This window comes from Dipodomys ordii, unplaced genomic scaffold (assembly GCF_000151885.1).
Source record: "Dipodomys ordii isolate 6190 unplaced genomic scaffold, Dord_2.0 Scaffold15, whole genome shotgun sequence".
NCBI lineage: Eukaryota > Metazoa > Chordata > Mammalia > Rodentia > Heteromyidae > Dipodomys > Dipodomys ordii.
The window spans coordinates 12,620,857-12,641,385 of NW_012267231.1; the positions used below are offsets into that span (position 1 = coordinate 12,620,857).

Consider the following 20,529-nt stretch of genomic DNA (forward strand, 5'->3'; position numbering starts at 1 on the left):
GCTTAGTTGTTGTTACGTGAACATCACAGGGTGATAGGTCAGTCACTCAGTGTGGCCTCTTGGTATAATCAAGGCACAGATACAGTAAACATTAGACAATGTGGGTATTGCTGGCTTAATATTGCACACCGTTTTAATGAAGCTTGGGATTTTAGGAAGGGTTTGTTTTATATTTGGGTTTTGTGGGTTTTTTTTTAAAATAAGCTCTGGCCTTCAGACCAGGCTGGCTTCAAACTTTCAGTCCTCTTATTTCAGCTTCTCAAGTGCTAGATGCTTTTGTTTCTTACCTAGTGCTGGTACTGGAGCTTAAACTCAGAACCTCACACTCTCATTTGGCTTTTTTTTGCTCCAGGCTAGTACTCTTACCACTTGAGCCACACCTCCACTTTTGGCCCTTTTGGTGGTTGTGGACTTTTGCTCAGGCTGCCTTTGAACTGTGATCCTCATATCTCAGCCTCCTGAATAGCTAAGATTCCAAGCCAGAGCCACCAGTGCTCAGCTCTTTATTTCTGATAAATAGTATATTTAGAAATAATGATAAAAGGTAAGGTATACTATATTCATAAACCAGTGGCAAGTCACTTATCAAGTTGTGTTCTATACAAAGTTATCCATATACATTTATACACCTGGTCACATAGTAAATTTATACCAGTATCACTGCAAATGTGCATTGCTCTGTGATATCAGAGCAGGTCACTAAGCAACAGGAATTTGTGAGGACCGCTCTTACATAGGCATTGAGGCTGACCTGCAAGGCCTGCTTTTTGTTTTTTGCTTTTTTGGTTGTCATGGGGCTTAAGCTTATGGGTACTATCCCTGAGCTTCTTTGCTCAAGACTAGCGCTGTACCACCTTGAGCCACAGCTCTAGTTCTGGTTTTCTGGTGATTACTTGGAGCTAAGAATCTCACAGTCTTTCCTGCCCAGACTGGCTTCAAATTGTGGCCCTCAGATCTCAGCCTCTAGGATTACGGGCATGAGCTACCAGCCCCCTGGCTCCCATGCCTGCTTTTAAAGGTGCCTGTCTTGCCTGATCCTTTGCTTTGTCTTGTCTCCATGGCTGCTTTTCTGCCTAGGAAGCTTCTGTCTTCCTAGTGATGTGAACTTACTGAAGTAATGGGTTCACACTTTGACACATTTTAGTTTTTTTCCCTCCCTTTTTTTAATCTCTTACCACCCCTGTCACAAGGTTGAGTGTTATTGGTCTTGCAACTCTATTTCCATTAGTTCTTTGCAGTCCAAGTGTTCTTTTTTTTCTTTTGTGAGACTGTTAAGTTATGCAAGAACAGATTGTCTGTTCTTAGCTGAACATGACAGCTTATGCCTTTAGTCATCCTTCTGCTTCGTATGGCCCAGAGACAGGAAGAATGACCAAGTCATTCATTTTGTTTTTTAAAAAAAAAGGAAAAGAAAAGAAACAAGTTCTCTCATGCCTATAGTCCTAGCAATTTGGGAGGCTGAGATCTAAAGATCATGCTTCAGAGCCAACCCAGGTAGGAAGTCCGTGAAACTCTTATTTCCAATTAGCTAGCAAAAAGCTAGGCGTAAAGGTGTGGCTCATATTGTGGAGAACCAGCCATGGGTAAAAAAGCTAAGGGACAACATCCAGGCCTTGCGTTCAGGCTTTTAGTATAGGCACAGAAAAAGTCGTTCTGGTACCTTTTTTTTTTTTTTAACATTATATGATGACCATTAGGTTATTTTTTTACTTTATTATTATAGTGGTGATGTACAGAGAAATTAAAAGTACCCGAGTCAAGTACACTATTAGGTTTTTTTTTTTTTGTTTTTTTTTGCTGGTCGTGGGGCCTGAACTCTGGGCCTGGGCGCTGTCCCTCAGCTCTTCAGCTCAAGGATAGCGCTCTACCACTTGAGCCACAGCGCCACTTCCAGCTTTTTCTGCTTATGTGGTGCTGAGGAATCAAACCCAGGGCCTCATGCATGCAAGGCAAGCACTCTACCACTGAGCCACTTTCCCAGCCCCCACTATTAGGTTTTGTAGAAATCATGTCACTTTTTTTGGTGCATGTGTTGTTTTAGAGAATTAAATTCAGAGCCTCATGTTCTTGCTTAGTTTTGTTGGTTTTTTTTTTTTTTTTTTGCAAGGCTGGCATTCTACCACTTGAGCCAGAGCTCTTCTTCCACCTTTTTGATGCTTAATTGGAGATAAGAATCTCACAGACTTTTCCTGCCCAGGCTGGCTTTGAACCTCCATCTTCAGAGCTCAGTCTCCCAAGTACCTAGGATTACAAGCATGAGCCACCAGGGATGTGAATCTGCTTTGTTCTCATAATTCCCATGTTGCTCCTGTGGTCCACTGCCCACCCCCAGGGGCCCCGCCTGAAGCGCTTACCCCTACCAAAATCTTATCCATGTCCTTGAATTGTTCTCAGCACAACTTCACCCCTGGCCTTATCTGAAAGTGTACCATCTGCCACCGCCACAAGGACATGAAATGGTCTGCAACAGTACAAAGATTCAAAAGCATCTTTCACCGTCACATGTATAAACACACACACACACACACACACACACACACACACTGCCCCTACACACACACACACACACACACACACACACACATCGCCCCTTGTTTCTCCAACCCTGCTCAGTGCAGTAATGATTAAAGCCGGCTCTGGTCTGTTGAGGTCTCTGCCTTCTCTCTCTCCTTTGGTCCACATGACTCAGTTTCTTAGCCATTAACATCCAGCTGCTCCTCCCCCCCCCCCCCCGTGGCTTATTTAAATTCACTTTTCTAATGTGGCCACAGGAGCATGTTTTCTGTGTTGAGTGGATTCACTGGGAAGGCTGGCCCCTGCCAGCTTTACAACCTACGCTTGAGCAGGTCCGACTGGCACCGGCTGCCAGTTTCTGGCTCTGGCAGAATGCCTTTTCTGCATGGAGCACAGAGTGTTCATGATGGACAAAATCTCAGCCATTGTGGGTGGTCACCCGTCCGTCAGCTCTATCTGGCGATTCCACTCAGTCTCTTCTTGAATCCATGTTAGGGTGTGAGAGCTCCCCTAACAGAGTACCAGAGATGGGGCAGAAATCAGTTTGTTTTTTTTCAGTTTGCCAGGGCTGGAAATCTGAGATCCAGTTGTCCTTGGAGTTGCCTTCCCTATATCTTCACTCTTGGCTTCCAGACAAGATCGTCCTACAGTGCACTCACCATAGATAGCCTCCTTTTCTGCTGTGTTCGGTCATGTGCTAGCCTGCTCTGACGATGTTCCAGGCTGGATATGTGCATGTCTGTGGGCTTGAACTCAGAGCCTGGGCACTGTCCCTGAGCCTCTTTGTACTCAAGGCTAGCACTCTTACCACTTGAGCTGTAGTGCCACTTCTTGCTTTTTTCTGAGTAGTTTATTGGAAATAAGAGTCTCGTGGACTTTTCTGCCCAGGCTGGCTCTGAACCATGATCCTCAGATTGCATCCTGAGTAGCTAGGAACTCAGGCTTGAGCCACTGGCACCTGGCTAATTTTCTGTCTTGTTACTTGGTTCTTCTCACTTTTTGAAGGGGAGCCGTACTGAAGATTAGTTCCAGGAATATGCTAAGCATACAGTGTACCACTGAGCTATACCATCAGCTCCTTTTCTGCCTGTTTTTAGACTATTGGATCATTTCATAGTATTTCATTTTAATTTGATTACAAGTCACCTCTTAAAGGTTATTTGCTTTATACTATCTATGTGTAGTTTTGTGTGTGTGTGTGTGTGTGTGTGTGTGTGTTTTGTGGTTGCTCTCAGGACTTTTCATAGTCCACTATTCCACTGAGAGAGAGCGAGAGAGTGTGTGTGTGTGTGTGTATGAGAGAGAGTATGTGTGTATGTGTATGTTGGAATTCGTACTTGAACCCAGGGCCTGGGTTCTTTAGGTGCTTAATTGGTGATTAGAATCTCAGGGATTTTCCTGCCTGGCCTGAGTTTGAACCTTGATCCTCGGATCTCAGCCTTCTCAGTAGCTAGGATTATAGGCTGCTGAGCTACTGTGCCCGTCTAGTGTCTCTGGAGAAATGCATGGTTGTTCCTAAAGGTTTTTCTCCTCTATGATGTATAATTTTTCCCTGACTGTTTTCAAGACTTTTGTTTTTCCTTAGGCTTCAGTTTTCTGCAGCTGGGCTATGATATGTTGGGTATGCATTTCTTTCATTTAAAATAAAAAAAAATTTTGAGGGATGTGTGTGTGTGTGTGTGTTGTGTGTGTTAATCATAGGTTTTAAACTTAGGGCCTGGAAACTGTCCCTGAGCTTTTTTGCTCAATGTTAGTGCTCTACTACTTTGAGCCACAGCTCCATCTGTGCCTTTTGGGTGGTTAGTTGGAGATAAGAGTCTCAAGGACTTTCATACCCAGGTTGGCTTCAAACCATAATCCTTAGATTTGAGCCTTCTGATTAGCCATGATTATAGGCTTGAGCCACCAGCACCTGGCCCTCGCTGATATTTTTTTTTATTTATAAAGAACAAACAATCTGGTTGGACTTCGGCTTCATTCTGCAGGTTATGGCTCAGCATTAGTTCCATTTGCACAGCTTCTGCAGTGCCGTGTGGATCTGCCTTGCTCTGTGTCACCCCATGGCTGTGTGAGATCTTTGGTCGCAGAGATGTGAAGATCAAATCGCATCTGTGTTGTTTGAGGATGAGTTGGAAGTTCACGCGCAGTGGTGTGGGCTTACCCTTCCTCCCCACGCTGCACCTAGGGACTTCCCATGTGCCTGGGCCTTCTCTTTTCAGTTCTGCAGTTTGGGAGACAATTTTGACCCTACAGGGGCCCCAAGGACAGCATACCCAAGGTTCTTACCCCATCTAGCCTTGAACTTCCACTCTATCTTTGTGTTTTTGCTTGTGTGTGTGAAAGAGAGAGACAGAGACCAGAGATAGTATTAGGGCTCAAATGCAGGACCAGAGAACTCTCCTTGATCTTTCTCACTCAAGGCTGGAGCCACACCTCCTATTCTTCCTTTTGGCTGATTATTGGAGTTAAGAATCTCTGTCTTTTCTGCCCAGGCTAGCTTGGAACCAGCCTCCTGGGTAGCTTGGATTACAGGTATCACCAGTGGCACCTGGTTTGGTGCACACCACCTTTGTTGTCTGCAGCCTGGAATTAGGAAGAGATTCAGCCCTGGGCTTCCCATTCTGGCTCAGCACTGCCACCCAAGTCCAGTTCAGGATCAGAGCCAATTAAGTACTTTCTCTCCCTTGATACTACCCATTTCCTGGCTCACCCTGCACGTCGCACCCCTACCTGTGACCGCCCTATCAATGGTCCACGTAGCCTGGCCTCTCAGTCCGCAGTGCAGCTGAAGAGGGGACTGTGAATTTTGTTCTAGTCCAGGATGGCTGCCCAGGTGACCCTGGAGGATGCACTTTCCAACGTGGACCTCCTGGAGGAGCTGCCTCTGCCGGACCAGCAGCCATGCATCGAGCCCCCGCCATCCTCGCTGCTCTACCAGGTGGGGCCTTGAACAAGTGTGGGGCCTACAGCCAGTGGCCCTGAGCTTTATGTGATCATCTGTTTTCTCTTCCCTTTAGCCAAATTTCAACACCAACTTTGAAGACAGAAATGCATTTGTCACCGGCATCGCAAGATACATTGAACAAGCCACTGTGCACTCAAGCATGGTAATGTAACTCCATTTTTAAAGTTTTTTTTTTAGTTTTTTTTTTTTTGTGTGTGTGTGCCAGTACAAGTGTTTGAATTGAGAGCCTGAGGGCTATCCCTTAGCCTTTTCTGCCTAAAATTAGCACTCTACCACTTGAGCCACAGCACCCCTTCAGGCTTTGTGTGGTTAATTGGAGATGAGAATTGTAAGGCCTTCCCTGCCCCTGCTGGTTTCAAACTGTGATCCTCAGATTTCAACCTCCTTAAGGAGTTAAGATTACAGGCACCCGGCTTCCCATGTTCTCTATTCTGGATTGGGTAGGCTCTTTACTCTGAGTCCTGTGTCCTCAGTCTCAGGTCTTATAGTTGAAGCGTGAGTGGAGCTTAGACATAGTACCTGTAGCGGCAGAGCTATCTGGCCTGCTCAGAGATTGCTAAGTGTCATTCACACCCCTCTCCATCCTGCAAAAGCTGTGGCTCGTGTCTGTGTGTGTGGGGGCGGGGGGGGTGCTCAAGGTGGGCCTGTTCGCACATCACCATCAGCCTCTTAGTAGTCTGTCTCTTGAAAGGGAGGATTAGTATGGCTTTTGGCACTTTGTCTAGATTTCAGCAATTTGGCATCTCCTATTTTCCTGTTCACCTACCTGCCTTTCCCCCCCCCCCCCTCTGTGTGTCCTGCAGAATGAGATGCTGGAAGAAGGCCAAGAATACGCTGTCATGTTGTATACCTGGAGGAGCTGCTCCCGGGCTATCCCTCAGGTGCCCTGTACACCATTGCTGCCAATCCTGCCTCCATCCCCACAGGCCACACCCCCTTCTCTGCTAGGCCGCACTCCCAACCTCACTAGGCCACACCCCTGGTCCCTTCCAGGCCACACCGCCACCCAAATAGGCCACACCAGGCCACACCCTCACTTTCCCTCAGCCCAGCCAGTGGGAAGCCCAGCTTCAGTAAACCAGTTAGTTTCACCTGGAGTGAAGTCTCAGTGGGTTTTGTTTTCCTCTCTTCCCAGGTGAAATGTAATGAACAGCCTAATAGAGTGGAAATATATGAGAAAACTGTAGAAGTTCTGGAGCCGGAGGTCACAAAACTGATGAATTTTATGTACTTCCAGGTAAGACAGCAAAGTAACTGGAGGAGTTCAGTGTCAGGGAGTGGGAACAGAGAATGTATAGTTAGAGCAGCCACAGTGGTGGTAGAGGGGAAGAGACTAAAGCCATCCGGGGTCTCAGCTTTACTCAGCCATTTAGAGGAAACACTTCTTCTGACTTGAGAGCGAATACTTATTTCCTTATTTCCTCCAAAGAAGCCTGTTTCCTGCCAGACCCAAGTATAATGTGGATCTGGTATTTTCAGTGTTTTTGTTTTTTACTTTTGTGCCAGCCCTGCGGCTTGAACTCAGGGCCTGGGTGCTATCCCTAAGCTTTTTCACTCAAAGTTAGCTTTCTACCACTTGAGCCACAGCTCCACTTCCAACTCTTTTTTTTTGGCAGTTAATTGGAGATGAGAATCGCACAGACTTTCTTTCCCCAGGCTGGCTTCGAACCACAATCCTCAGATGTCAGCCTCCAGAGTAGTTAGGATTACAGGTGTGAACCACTGGTACCTGGCTGGTGGTGGGTTTTTTGATTCTCGGTCTTTCCTAGTGACCGGGGTCTCCTTTGAACCTTTGGGGAGGAAAAGTGTCTGTGGAAGGGACTTACTAGTTCTGCAAAGAAGTCGTTTGAAAATGTCTAAAGATGTTTAATTGTTAGTTTGCCTTTAAAAGGAGAAAATAGAACTATTTTCAAAATTGGCAAGAGAAAAATCTCCCTCACTTTTCCACATCTGAAAGTTACAACCTCCATATATCTTAGCGTTTGGTTTTGTGTCGGTGTTGGGGCTTGACCTCTGAGCCTTACACTCACTTGGCTTTTGTGCTCCTGGAAGCCGCTTTGGCTCTTTGGTGGTTGAGATAAAAAGTCTCACTGGCTTTTTTGTCCAAGCTGGCTTTGAAGTACATTCCTTCATACCCAGCTTCCTGAGTAGCTAGGATTACAGGTGTGAGCCACCGGCACCTAGCACAGTTTTGCTGAATAATCAGCAAATTTGTAAAAGTCTGTCACTTTAGGGACATAGTTGATTACATACAAAATAATGGTTGTTACGGAGCAAATGCCTGGAAATTGCTTTATAGACAAGAGTCTCCCTGAGTTGTAAGACAGCCCTAGAGCCTTAGTGGGGTGGATTTTTGTTTTTGGTCAGTACTGGGGCTTGAACTCAGGACCTGGGTATTGTCCCGCAGCTTTTTTCAATCAAGGCTGGTGCTCTACCACTTGGGCCACACCTCTACTTCTGACTTTTTGCTGCTTAGTTGGAAACAAGAATCTCTTGGACTTTCCAGCCCAGGCTGGTTTTGAATTGTGATCCTCAGATCTTCAGTCTCCTGAGTAATAAAGATTACAGGTGTGAGCCATGGGTGCTTGGCAGGGTTGGTATTTTATCAATGAATGACGGTGAATGCAGGGTTGTGCTGGAAGCAGGCTATGGATTTCATGTACCATTCACGGTGTGCCTTCTGCCTTCCCCTTTCTTCTGCTCAGAGAAATGCCATCGAGCGCTTCTGTGGGGAGGTTAGGCGTCTGTGCCATGCGGAGCGGAGGAAGGACTTTGTTTCGGAAGCCTACCTGATCACTTTGGGCAAATTCATCAACATGTTCGCCGTGTTGGATGAGCTGAAGAACATGAAGTGCAGCGTGAAAAACGACCACTCAGCCTACAAGAGGTGAGTTCCTACCCCACACAGGCTGCAGACCCACCCAGAGGAGGTCCAGTTCAGCCTTGGGCTAAAATCACCACCGCCCCTGGTTGACAGCAGTTATTTGTCAATCATGGCACTGTGTTACATGGACCCTCCCCCGAGAAGATGGATGTGGACAAAATGCAGACCTGGCTGGGTGCCGGTGGCTCACGCCTGTAATCTTAGCTACTCAGGTGGCTGAGATCTGAGGATCACAAGCCAGCCTGGGCAGGAAACTCAGTGAGAATCTTGTCTCCAAGAAACTACTGAAAAAAGCCAGAAGTGGTGCTGTGGCTCAAGTAGTAGTGCTCTTACCTTGAGCAAAAGAAGTTCAGGGACAGCGCCCAGGCCCAGAGTTCAAGCCTCAGGACCAGCAAAAACAAAACCAAATGCAGAACTTGCTCGTTAGAATACAAGTTCTTGGCTTTGACAACAGCTGGGCCAGGAGGCAGGCAGATTCTTCACCAAACTGGGGCAGGATTGCTGTGTGCTCTTCAGAGAAAAAGCCACCAACTCTTCTCGTCTTTGTGACTGGCATGTCCTATGGTGGCAGTGTTCAAGCATGACTCATGGGCCAGCAAGCAAATCTCCAGATCAGCTAAGCCTCAGGTTCTCTGGATAGAGGCTTCCTTTCAGAAGCTAAGAGAATTCCTGGAGAAGAAGGCTTTTTGATGCTGTGGCAAAAGGCCTGAGGGAGTCTTAACTTTATGATGAATAGAGGTTATTTTAGCGCAAGCACCTGGCCCATCCCCTTTGGGCTGTTCTCCTCATGGTAAGTTACAGTGGTGGGAGCATGTGCAGGAGGAGCCCCTGCACTAGCCCAGACTCACATTGAATCTCGGTCCTCACATCTCAGCCTCCCGAGGAGCTGGGATTATAGCTGTGAGCCACTGGCACCCAGCAACAAGTGTTTTCTCTTGAGTCAGTGTGTTCATGCATTCTGAGATGGTTTTTGCATTCTAGGGCTGCTCAGTTTCTACGCAAAATGGCAGATCCGCAGTCCATCCAGGAGTCGCAGAATTTGTCCATGTTCCTGGCCAACCACAACAAGATCACACAAGTAAGGCGTGGTTCTCGATGCACTGCCCATGGGCCAGGTCACCGCTGGGGCTGACATGCCTCTCTCTCTCTCTTTCAGTCTCTGCAGCAGCAGCTCGAGGTGATTGCTGGCTACGAAGAGCTCCTGGCAGACATTGTGAATCTGTGTGTGGACTACTATGAGAACAGGATGTACTTGACGCCTAGTGAGAAACACATGCTTCTCAAAGTACGTGTGTGTGGGGAGGGACAGCTGGCAGCATGGAGCAAACACAGCCGTACGCAAAGGCTGTACATCATCTTGTGGCTCCGTTGTTCTGCTGTCACCATGTGTTGCTTCATGGTGCAATATGGCTGCTGGAGTTCCAGCTATCACTTCTGCATATTTTTAAATTCTCATGCTGTTAAGTATACAGACACAGCCACACATTGACCCCAGGAGAAGATACTTAGGATGCAGAAGGTTCTGTATCAAGGATTTTCTCAGTATTATGCTGCCTTTAGGAAAAGCTGTGACCCCCTAAGAATTGAATACAGTCATCCCTACTTGTCTATAAGGAATTGGTGCCAGGACTCTGTCTAGTATCAAAATCCATGGGTGCCCAAGGCCTTTAAGTAAAATAGAGTTGGAGCATATGGTTTATGCATATTCTCTGCTTCAAATCATCTACCACCGAGCCACCTTCCCAGCTCCAGCTTACCTATGGGACATAGCAGTTCTAGATGACCCCGACTGCACAGTTTAAGGGAGTAGATTTGCTTCTTTGTTTTTTTAATAGCTGGCTTGGAAACCATCAGGCCCTTTGTAAAATGGTTTCAGTGGGGAAAATCTGAGCACCAGCTATAAAGTATCTTTTATGTGTGTGTCTGTATACCTCCAGTACTAGGACTTGAACTCAGAACCTCTTACTCTCACGTAGCTTTTTTGCAAGGCTGGCACTCTGCCGCTGGAGTGACAGCTCCATTTCTGGCTTTTTGGTGGTTCATTAGAGATAAGATACTCACAGATTTTTCTGCCCAGGCTTGTTTGAACCTCTACGTTCAGATCTCAGCCTCCTGAGTAGCTGAGATTACAAGCATGAGCCACGGGTGCCCCAGTCTTTGGCACTTTGTTAAAAAGAAGAGTGACTTGGGATGTGAAGGTTCTCCACTGTATCAGGGTAAATCTGTGTGGGTCCGTTCACAGATTTGAATGTTACTGCATTGTCTTGTGGTTTTGCAGGTCATGGGATTTGGTCTATATTTGATGGACGGAAGTGTCAGTAACATTTATAAACTTGATGCCAAGAAAAGAATAAACTTATCCAAAATTGACAAGTATTTCAAGGTGAGTTTTAGGTGTCTATGAATTTTTGATATGTTTCTGTCTGATCTCTAGCACTGGGGAGAAAAATGTTTCTACTGACATGTGCAGCTTGAATTCTTGCCAAGTGAACCCCAGCATGATTTTGATGCATGTCGGGACATGCAGAAAGAAGAGGAGACACCCCAGGGTGTAATCTCCCATTTGCAAAGGAAGCTGATCTGGTTTTTCTGCTGTGCCACATTGATTTCATGTATTTATTTATTTTGTATCTGCACTCAATTTTTTTGTAGGAACCTGGATTTGCTTTTTTTTTTTTTTAATGAGCTCAGGAACAGTGCCCAGGCCCTGAGTTCATGCCCTACAATGAACAAAAAGAAAAATCTCTGTAGACAGTAGAATTATGAGAATTTTCCTCTGCGTTATTTCCTAGAAGCATTGTTCCCTTTCTCTTGTAGACCTGTCATCCCTCTGGAACTGGTTTCAGTGTATGCTGTGGGGTTGGGATTGACTTTCATGGCGTTTCTCCTAATTTGGAAAATACCCAGTTGACCCTGCGCCTTTGGTGCACACACCACCTATTGCTCTGTTGTTCGGCGGCCATGGTCAGGTTCTGACTGGCTTGGGGATCTGACCTGTTCAGTCTTTCCTCACTCTGGGACCACACTGCCTTAACTAGGCTTCAGAGGCATGCTTATCTTGAAGAGAACATCTTCCAGTTTTGTCCATCCAGATGGGTTTAGATGTCATCCTTTGGAGATACAATTTAGACCTTAGTTTGTAGATGTAGACATAAAAGCACTTCCTTCCAGAGTACTGATTGGGATTCCATTGAACATACAGATGGCCAGCTAGAAATAGAGCTCACTGGTAGACCTTTTGCTTAGCATGCAGAAGGCACTAGGTTTGGTCCCCAACACCACTAAAAATGTGGAATAAAGCAAATAAAAACAAGATACCAAGCCTTCTAGTACATACAAGTGAGCACTTGCTCCATTCATTGAGAAAAATCTTTTTGAGGTGATGTAGCTTTACTTACACATATTTTTAAAGTTTTTTTATGCTATTGCAAATTGTGTCTCTGTAAATTTTCATCGTCTACTTGATTGTTGCTATTCTTGAGAAATAAAGTTGATTTTGTGTCTGTGACTCTGTTTGGACCAACAACATAGATGAACGCTAATGTTTGAATACTTTTTCCATCTATTTTATTCTTTTTTTCCATAGTTCATTCTTTTCAAGATGAACACAGAAGTTATTTACAGGTTTGGTTTTTTTTTTTTTTTTTTTTTGGTTCAGTGTTTGCAAGAGGCAGCATTCAATCCAAACTATTCACATTAGACCTTTTCTTATTATTTATGTATTTTGTGACTAAATATCCATATGATCCTACTTTTTGTTTGTTCTTTGAATACAGCAACTTCAAGTTGTTCCACTGTTTGGGGACATGCAAATCGAACTGGCAAGATACATCAAGACCAGCGCCCACTATGAGGAAAATAAATCTCGGTAGGAGGAGAGTAAACCTGCATAGAGACCTATCTGTACCATCCTGGCAACTCTGTATGCTGTAACTGTCTTACTGAACTTAGAGTACTAATCCAAATGCCCTACATTGCAGAACTGACTATCCAGTACTTTTCAATACTAGCCAGTACTTTCAATACCTTTCCACATGTTGCTATTTTCATATTTATATATATATATTTTTGGTTGGTCGTGGGGCTTGAACTCTGGGCCTGGGCACTGTCCCTCAGCTCTTCAGCTCAAGGCGAGCGCTCTACCACTTGAGCTACAGCGCCACTTGCTATTTACATTTAAACTCACGGAAAAATCCAGTTAGATTTTTAGTTTCCTTAGGAAAGCAACCATACTTCTAGTGTTTAGTAGTTAGGGTAAGTGGATTAGCACAGATTTAGAACATTTTTATCATTCCACTTGTTTCTACTGGCTTGTAGAATGTAGAAGTGTAAAATACACTCCGTGCTTTCTAACAAACCCTGCAAACAAAGTTGTCCCCCCGTGACCCTGCAAAACGTGTGTTTCTTAACAGTTTTATAAAATTGTCCCCGGGTGTCTAGCCTCTTTTTTGTTTGTGTGACATCAAAGGATATCGTAAAAACCAAAACACATGGTGACTCTGATAGATTTGACATGGAAGAGGTAGCCCACAAATCTTCCACCGTAGACAGAGAAAGTTGGCAACTTCTTTCCTTATGGGTTTATAGCTCACTATTACATATGAACCTCAACACGCAATACTTTTTAAAATCTACTTGAGTAATATCTACTGATAACAGTGTATGGTTTTAGGTTGATTGGCAGCCCTACTCCCAACACCACCCATTAATACATATTGGTTATTTTGAGATTTATTTTTCTTTTTTTGTGTGCCGGTAGTGGGGCTTGAACTCAGGACTTTGCATTCTTGTTGGGCTTTTTCACTCAAGTTTGACACTCTTACCACTCACAGTAACACTTTTGGCTTTTTGCTGGCTAATTGGTGATAAGAGTCTTGCAGATTTTTCTTCCGGGGCTGACTTAAAACCTCAATTCTTAGGTCTCAGCCTGCTGAGTAGCTAGATTTTAAGCATGAGCTACCAGTGCCCAACTGACAAAATACTTTGTTCATCATGGGGCTTGAACTCAGGACCTGGGCACTGTCTCTGAGCTCTTTTTCACTCAAGGCTAGTGCTCTACCACTTTGAGCCATAGCACCGCTTCCAGTTTTCTGATGGTTCATTGGAGATAAGAGTCTTATGGACTTTCTTGCCCGAGCCGGCTACAAACTGTGATCCTCGATCTTACCTTCCTGAAGAGCTTTGATTACAGGCGTGAGCCACCAGCACCTGGCAACAAAATACTTTTTATTGTAGATTCCACATAGCCCATTGAGTCTTATATTTTTACTTGTGCCCAGAGCAGCCTGGGGTTGCCTTTTAGCCATAGTTTTGATAGCTAATGTATCTCAGTCTGGAGTTGGGAAACCTTCTCTGTAAAGGAAGAGAGTAAATAGTTCAGTGTTATGTTCTTTATGGAGGGGGGAGGGGTTAGCTTCAGCAATTCTTTAAACATGTAAAACGATGGTATTGTTCCTCGTACTATGCACAGTGCCCACAGCTGCCCAGGCTGGGCAGTGCATTAGCAGCGTGTCAGCCTTCCTGTGGTAACACAGGCCTCTGCCTCACACCCAGGTGGACCTGCACGTCCTCAAGCAGCAGCCCTCAGTACAACATCTGTGAGCAGATGATCCAGATCCGGGAAGACCACATGCGCTTCATCTCAGAGCTGGCACGCTACAGCAACAGCGAGGTACTGCCCGCCACAACACCACAGCCAGGGGGGACACGCGCAAAAAGACTCACTTTTCCAATTTTATTCTGCCGCTGGTAATGGAGCTTGGACTTCAGGGCCTAAGCCGTGTCCCTGAGCTCTTTTGCTCAAGGTTGGTCCTCTGCCACTTGAGCCACAGCTCCATTTCAGCTTTTTGGTGGCTAATTAGAGATAAGAATTTCATGGATTTTTTTTTTTTTTTTAATGTGTGTGTTTGTGCCTGTCCTAAGGCTTGAACTCAGAGCCTGGGAGATGTTCCTGAGATTTTTGTTGCTGTTGTTGTTGTTCCAGGCTATGGGCTCCACTTCTAGCTTTTTTAGTAGTTTATTGGAGATAAGAGTCTCATGGACTTTTATTTCAACTGTGATCCTCAGATCTCAGCCTCCTGAGCAGTTAGGATTATAGGTATGAGCCACTGGTGCTGGCTTCACATTTATTTATTTATTTGTTTATTTAGTCGGTCATGGGGCCTGAACTCTGAGCCTGGGCGCTGTCCCTCAGCTCTTCAGCTCAAGGCTAGCACTCTACCACTTGAGCCCTACCCCCACTTCTGGCTTTTGCCACTTATGTGGTGCTGAGGAATCAAACCCAGCGCCTCAGGCATGCGAGAAAAGCACTCTACCACTAAGCCACCTTCCCAGCCCCTATTTATTTATTTTTTATTAAATTAAGTAATTGAGCTAGTACAGGAGCTTAAACTCAAGCTCTGTAGGCTGTCCCTTACATTCATGCATGGCACTGTAACACTTGAGTCATAGCTCCACTTCCCGCTTTTTGGTAGTTAATTGGAAATAAGAATTTCATGGGCTTTTCTGCCCCAGATGGCTTCAAACTACAATCTTCAGATCTCAGCCTCCTGAGTAACCAGAAATGCAAGCCTGGGCTCCTGGCTTATTCTTTTTTTGATTCTGGCAGATCTGAAGTGGTAGCTGGCTGTATTCAGAGTTGGTATTTCCCTTTTCACTCATGATGACAACCATGCTTTCATGTGCTCATTGGCTCAGTTATAAGTCTTTTGTGCAGAATCTATTCAGGGGCCAGGCCAGTAGCTCGCTACTAGAATGCTTGCCTACTGTGTGAAAAGCCCTAGGATCTATCTTCAGTGCTATGTGGATAAAAAGCACGGTAGTGCGTTCCTTCTTGGAACACCAGCACTCAGGAGGCAATCATGAATTGTTGGAAGAGAGCCTGGGCCTACATAATGAGCCCTTTTATCAAACAAGACAAAATGTGTTGAGATCCATTGCCCATTTTTGGATCTTTTGCACCTGTGACTTTGGGAGGGGTTCCTGGAGTGGATTTCATGGCCATGGTTTTCTCCTGATGCTCGTGCCTGTGTGCCTATGTGCCTAGGTGGTCACGGGATCAGGCCGCCAGGAGGCCCAGAAGACAGATGCCGAGTACCGGAAGCTCTTTGACCTAGCTCTGCAGGGCCTGCAGCTGCTGTCTCAGTGGAGCGCCCACGTGATGGAAGTGGTAGGTGCTACACCAGGTGGTTTGGAGAATTTAAGGAACTAAACGTGCAGCTACTTTCTGGTTCAGGTTAGAAGTGCTTGTCTTCTAGAATGCACCAAGATAATTGGCTCAATGGTATTGGCTCAATGCTTTTCTTTAACAATACCTCAATTATAGCATACCTTTTGGGGGTTTATATTCATCAGATAAAACGTTTTTAGAAAATAATTGGAAGACCATATGATCCTTTCAAAAGAAAATTCTTTTTTTTTTTTTTTTTTTTTTTTGCCAGTCCTGGGGCTTGAACTCAGTGCTTGGGCATTATCCCTGGGTTCCTTTTGCTCAAGGCTAGCACTCTACTACTGGAGCCATAGGGCTACTTCTGGCTTTTACTGTGATTAGCTGGAGATAAGAGTCTCATGGACTTTCCTATCCAGGCCTCCTGAGTAGCTAGGATTACAGGTGTGAGCCACCAGCACCCGGCATCAAAAGCAAATTCTTTATTCCATTCTAATGAAATGCCTAGAGTCTCAGTCACTCAGCACACAACAGCCAGGCCATTTTGCCTGGTGTAGCTTTTCAACTTGACTAGGGTAGAATGTTTTACGTTTCTTTAGAGATATGTAGGGGTATGGAGACAGGGAAAGAGGATGGGAAGGGATACACTACATAATAAAAGGCTCACATTTTGATGGCCTTGGCCAAGGTCCTGTGGGTCAGAACTATTGCACCACTTCGAGTTTTCTCCTGCCCAGGCTGGCTTTGAACCATGATCCTCAGATCTCAACTTTTTGAGTAGCTAGGATTAAGCCGTGAGCCGTCAGCACCTGGTGCATTTTTTTCCTTTTATGTGGAATGTCTCTCTCCTCTTTCTGTCCATACCAGTATTCGTGGAAACTCGTCCACCCAACAGACAAGTACTCCAACAAGGACTGCCCTGACAATGCTGAAGAGTATGAACGAGCCACACGCTACAACTACACGAGTGAGGAGAAGTTTGCCCTGGTGGAGGTGAGGATTCACGCCCGCTTTCTCTTACCTGTGTGACTTTGGTCTCAGTCTTTGTTGGTTGGTTCCTGGGTCTGTGCTGACAGCCTGCTGTGGGCAGATCACCAGCTCCCTCATCAATGATAATCAAGGAAGGGCAGGGCAGGGCAGGTTTTTGGGTTAGAAGTATAAGGTGAATGAATTGGCAGTGGAATCTGCTGTGAGAAGGGACGGTCTTTCCCTAGGCTCTGGGTATTTCCTAGCCATGGTGGCTTCCAGCTGTCTGTTTTCACACTATGTGTCTCTGCACTGCCTTCCTGGACCTATTAATGAACAAGAGTTCATAAGTGTAGGAAGAACATTTTATAGTTGTACTTTTCCTGCCTCCTTAAGATATCTTGGCATATTCTTTTTTTTTGTTTTTGTTTTTTTGGTCATAGGGCTTGAACTCAGGGCCTAGGCACTGTCCCTTAGCTTTTTTTTTTTTTTTTTGGGTCCGGTCGTGGGGCCTGAACCCTGGGCCTGGGTGCTGTCCCTCAGCTCTTCAGCTCAAGGCTAGTGCTCTACCCCTTGAGCCACAGCGCCACTTCCGGCTTTTTTCTTCTTACTTATGTGGTGCTGAGGAATCAAACCCAGGGCCTCATGCATTGCAAGGCAAGCGCTCTACCACTGAACCACCTTCCCAGCCCCTGCCCCTTAGCTTTTTAAAGAAGCTCCAGGCTAGTGTTCTACCAGTTGAGCTACAGTCTCACTTCCAGCTTTTAGTGATTAATTGGAGATAAGAGTGTCAAGGACTTCCTGCCTGGGCTGGGCTTCGAATGGTGATCTTCCTACCTGAGTCTCCTGAGTAGCTAGTATTACAGGAGTGAGCCACCAGCACCTGGCTATCTTTGTAGATTCTAAGGTCCTGAGAATAATCTACATTGTCTTCCAGGTGCTTTACTCTGCTGTATCTATGGCCTGAAGTCTCAGACATACAAAAACCACTCTTGTCATTCAGAATATTTGCATATCTCAGAGCCCAGTGAGTTTGTAGAAGCAGGACAAGAGTCAGTCCTGAGGGTAGACCTTTCTTGGGAATGTGGAATGTGATCATTCCAGGCCCGGCTGAGTTAAGTCTTTCCTGTACAAGGGTCCAACCGGATTCTTTTGCTTGAGGAAGTCCAGTTGTCCCAATACCCAGAGTTGAAAAAATACTTTTTCCCATTGAAATGTTTTAGCATCCTATAAAAATCAGTGGACTAAAGTCAGGCACCAGTGGCTCAGGAGGCTGAGATCTGAGGATCACAGTTCAAAGCCATCAGGAAGTCCATGAGACTCTCATCTCCAATTAACCCACAAAAAGCCAGAAGTGGAGCTAAGGCTGGTAGAGCATCAGCCTTGAATGAGAAAACTCAAAGAGACAGTGCCCAGGCCCTGAAGTTGAATCCAGTACCTGCAAGCACATACATGAACACAAGCAAACCACATCACTAGATTGTAAATGTGAGAGCTTATTTCTAGATCCTTAATTCTAGCCCACTGACAGACTATATGTCCTAAAATGATCCATTATCATAATCTAAACTTTTGAATTGTGGTTAAGTTTCCCTTTTTCATTATTAATCTAATAATCCATGTCTTATTTGTATATTTGGTTAATACTGCTGGGCATCTGTCAAACTTTTAGTTATGAAACAGTTTTTGTCTCATTAACTCAAATATTTATACATTTATTTCTTTTAGCTATTTTAATTTTTTTGAAAAGGCATGATGAACATTGGGTGGATATTACTTTCAGACTTACGTATTTATCTGAAGCTGTAGTTTCAGCTTTTATCCTTCTCCTTTCTCTACTTCTGAATTATGGAGTAGTTTCATTTTCATTCAACTAGAGTTTCCCCATTTGCTTGTTTTAAATAGGTGATTCCTTTTTTTTTTTGCCCTTTCAGTTTTGATTCGAAAAGCAAAATAAAGTCACCAGGCAATTCTCCAAAGGAGACACATCAAAACTTTACCCACCCGGGATGACTCACACCTACAATCCTGTACTTAGGAGGCTGAGATCTAAGGGTGGCAGGTTGAGGCCAGCCAGGGCAGGAAAGCCTTTGAGACTCTTATCTCCATTTAACCACCAGAAAACTGGACGTGGAGCTGTGACTTAAAGTGGTAGAGTGCTAACAAAAAAGTGCAGGGACAGAGCCCAGGCCCTGAGTTCAAGCCCACAACCACAAAAATCAAACATAAAACAAAAAAACACCTAACCAGCAGGTCAGGGAAGTGAGTGACATTGAGACAGTCAGGATCAGGGTCAGACTTAAAGCAGCTAGCTGCATTTTCTTCCAGGCATATTTATCCAGAGCTCCTTATTGCTTAACAAGTGGAACGTTAGCCACAGGGTCTTTAGTCATAGTCTTGTGTGATACTTAACTTTCCAGCTGCCTTCTTAAATCTTCTCCCTTTGAAAGTCATGATGGTGAAACTGCTCTGTTTGAGTCAGCTGCATCTGATGAGATTAGATGTTGGCTCAGGCAGACAATCTCCCAGCTGCTACTCAGAGAAAGCGAGCAATAGAGTAGCCAGATGCATTGTGGGAAGAAGGTGACATCCCGCTGAGCTGGGAAAGCCTGTCTCTGTTTCCTTCCCCCACTGAAAGCCATGTCCTTGGCAGGTGATCGCCATGATTAAAGGCCTGCAAGTGTTGATGGGCAGAATGGAGAGCGTGTTCAACCACGCCATCCGGCACACCGTTTATGCAGCTCTCCAAGACTTCTCCCAGGTGACCCTTAGGGAGCCACTGAGACAGGCCATCAAGAAGAAGAAGAATGTCATCCAGAGGTCAGCCTCCTGCATTCATCCGGTGTACCAATAATAATCATCTTAAAAAGAAAGTTGACAGCCAGGTGCTGGTGGCTCACGCCTGTAATCCCAGCTACTCAGGAGGCTGAGATCTGAGGATCATGGTTCAAAGCCAGCCCAGGCAGGAAAGTCCATGAGACTCTTACCTCCCGTTAACTACCTGGATGTGGTGCTGTGGCTCAAAGTGGTTGAGTGCTAGCCTTGAGCAACAGAGCTCAGGGATAGCGCCCAGACTCTGAGTTCAAGTCCCATAACTGACAGAAAAAAAAAGAAGAAGCCTGGGTCTATGCACCATTAAGTCCCCTGTCAGGGATCAGGATTCAGAACGACTCCAGGCCCAGCTTCAGCCCAGTCCTCAATCCCATAATGAATCTCTGGAGCCAGAAGCTTCCCCTTTGTCTCTGGGTCAGAGCCAGCATGACCTCAGCCAGTCAGCCTTCCTAGGTTGGCCCCACCAGATAGGAGCCAACAGGGGATCCATGCCTTTGTGTTCACCAGCTTCGTCCTCACACTGGATGACAGCCCAGGAAAGCTAGACCCTGCCCCAGCATGGCCCCTGGGAGAGCCAGAACTCAATGAGGCAGAATCCAGCCCTGATCCTTAAGCATGGGGGGTTAACCTCTCAGCCTAGATACCTTCCAGGCAGTCTCAGCACCATGCCCGCAGTTTCTGAGAACCAGCCCACTTTCTCCAGCTGCCAGCCTCCTCTAAGCCAGTTCTTCAGTAACGTTTTCTTCTACCCCCCTTTGCCTGAGGTAGCTTGTAAGGTGAGCAAGGGGCTCCGGCGAAGGCAGTCAGCACAGAGATGGATACCTTTCAGCAGTTTTCCTCATACAGATGAAGCACCATTACTCTCCTGTCCCATCGAGCATGCTTAGGCTCGTGGGAAATCTGAGATCTTAGATGCCAGGCTCAAAGACTCTACAATCTCCCATGCATCCAGGAGAAGGCACTTGAATAGAGAAAATAAAATAAAAACACTTTTTTTTTTTTTAAGATCGCCTCTTATAAGGTCACATTCCCGATGAGTCTGGACACATGCGCAGTGTCCTCAGTTCCGTTAGTGACATCTCATTCTCATAGGAACTCAGGACCAATCAGCTGCAGGCAGATGGCACCCAGTTCAGGGTGGGCGTTGCCATCTTCTCCCTGCCCTCAGCATGACTCAGGGCCACCTGCTGTGTGTTCAGGAAA

The 20,529-nt window shown here is 45.6% G+C and overlaps 1 protein-coding gene across 2 annotated transcripts in view; it reads left to right on the forward strand.

The window, feature by feature from the left end:
• Cyfip1 (cytoplasmic FMR1 interacting protein 1) overlaps positions 1-20,529 on the forward strand; it is a 66,453-nt gene that overhangs the window by 14,401 nt on the left and 31,523 nt on the right. For both annotated transcript variants that reach the window (XM_013012034.1, XM_013012035.1), the window contains exons 2-14: positions 5,330-5,452; positions 5,532-5,621; positions 6,283-6,360; positions 6,615-6,716; positions 8,185-8,366; positions 9,345-9,441; positions 9,520-9,648; positions 10,642-10,746; positions 12,140-12,231; positions 13,917-14,034; positions 15,409-15,531; positions 16,396-16,521; positions 19,148-19,314. In XM_013012034.1, coding sequence (XP_012867488.1) covers positions 5,336-5,452; positions 5,532-5,621; positions 6,283-6,360; positions 6,615-6,716; positions 8,185-8,366; positions 9,345-9,441; positions 9,520-9,648; positions 10,642-10,746; positions 12,140-12,231; positions 13,917-14,034; positions 15,409-15,531; positions 16,396-16,521; positions 19,148-19,314 — 1,526 coding nt within the window. In that variant the 5' untranslated portion in view covers positions 5,330-5,335. The remainder of the gene's footprint in view (positions 1-5,329; positions 5,453-5,531; positions 5,622-6,282; positions 6,361-6,614; positions 6,717-8,184; positions 8,367-9,344; positions 9,442-9,519; positions 9,649-10,641; positions 10,747-12,139; positions 12,232-13,916; positions 14,035-15,408; positions 15,532-16,395; positions 16,522-19,147; positions 19,315-20,529) is intronic.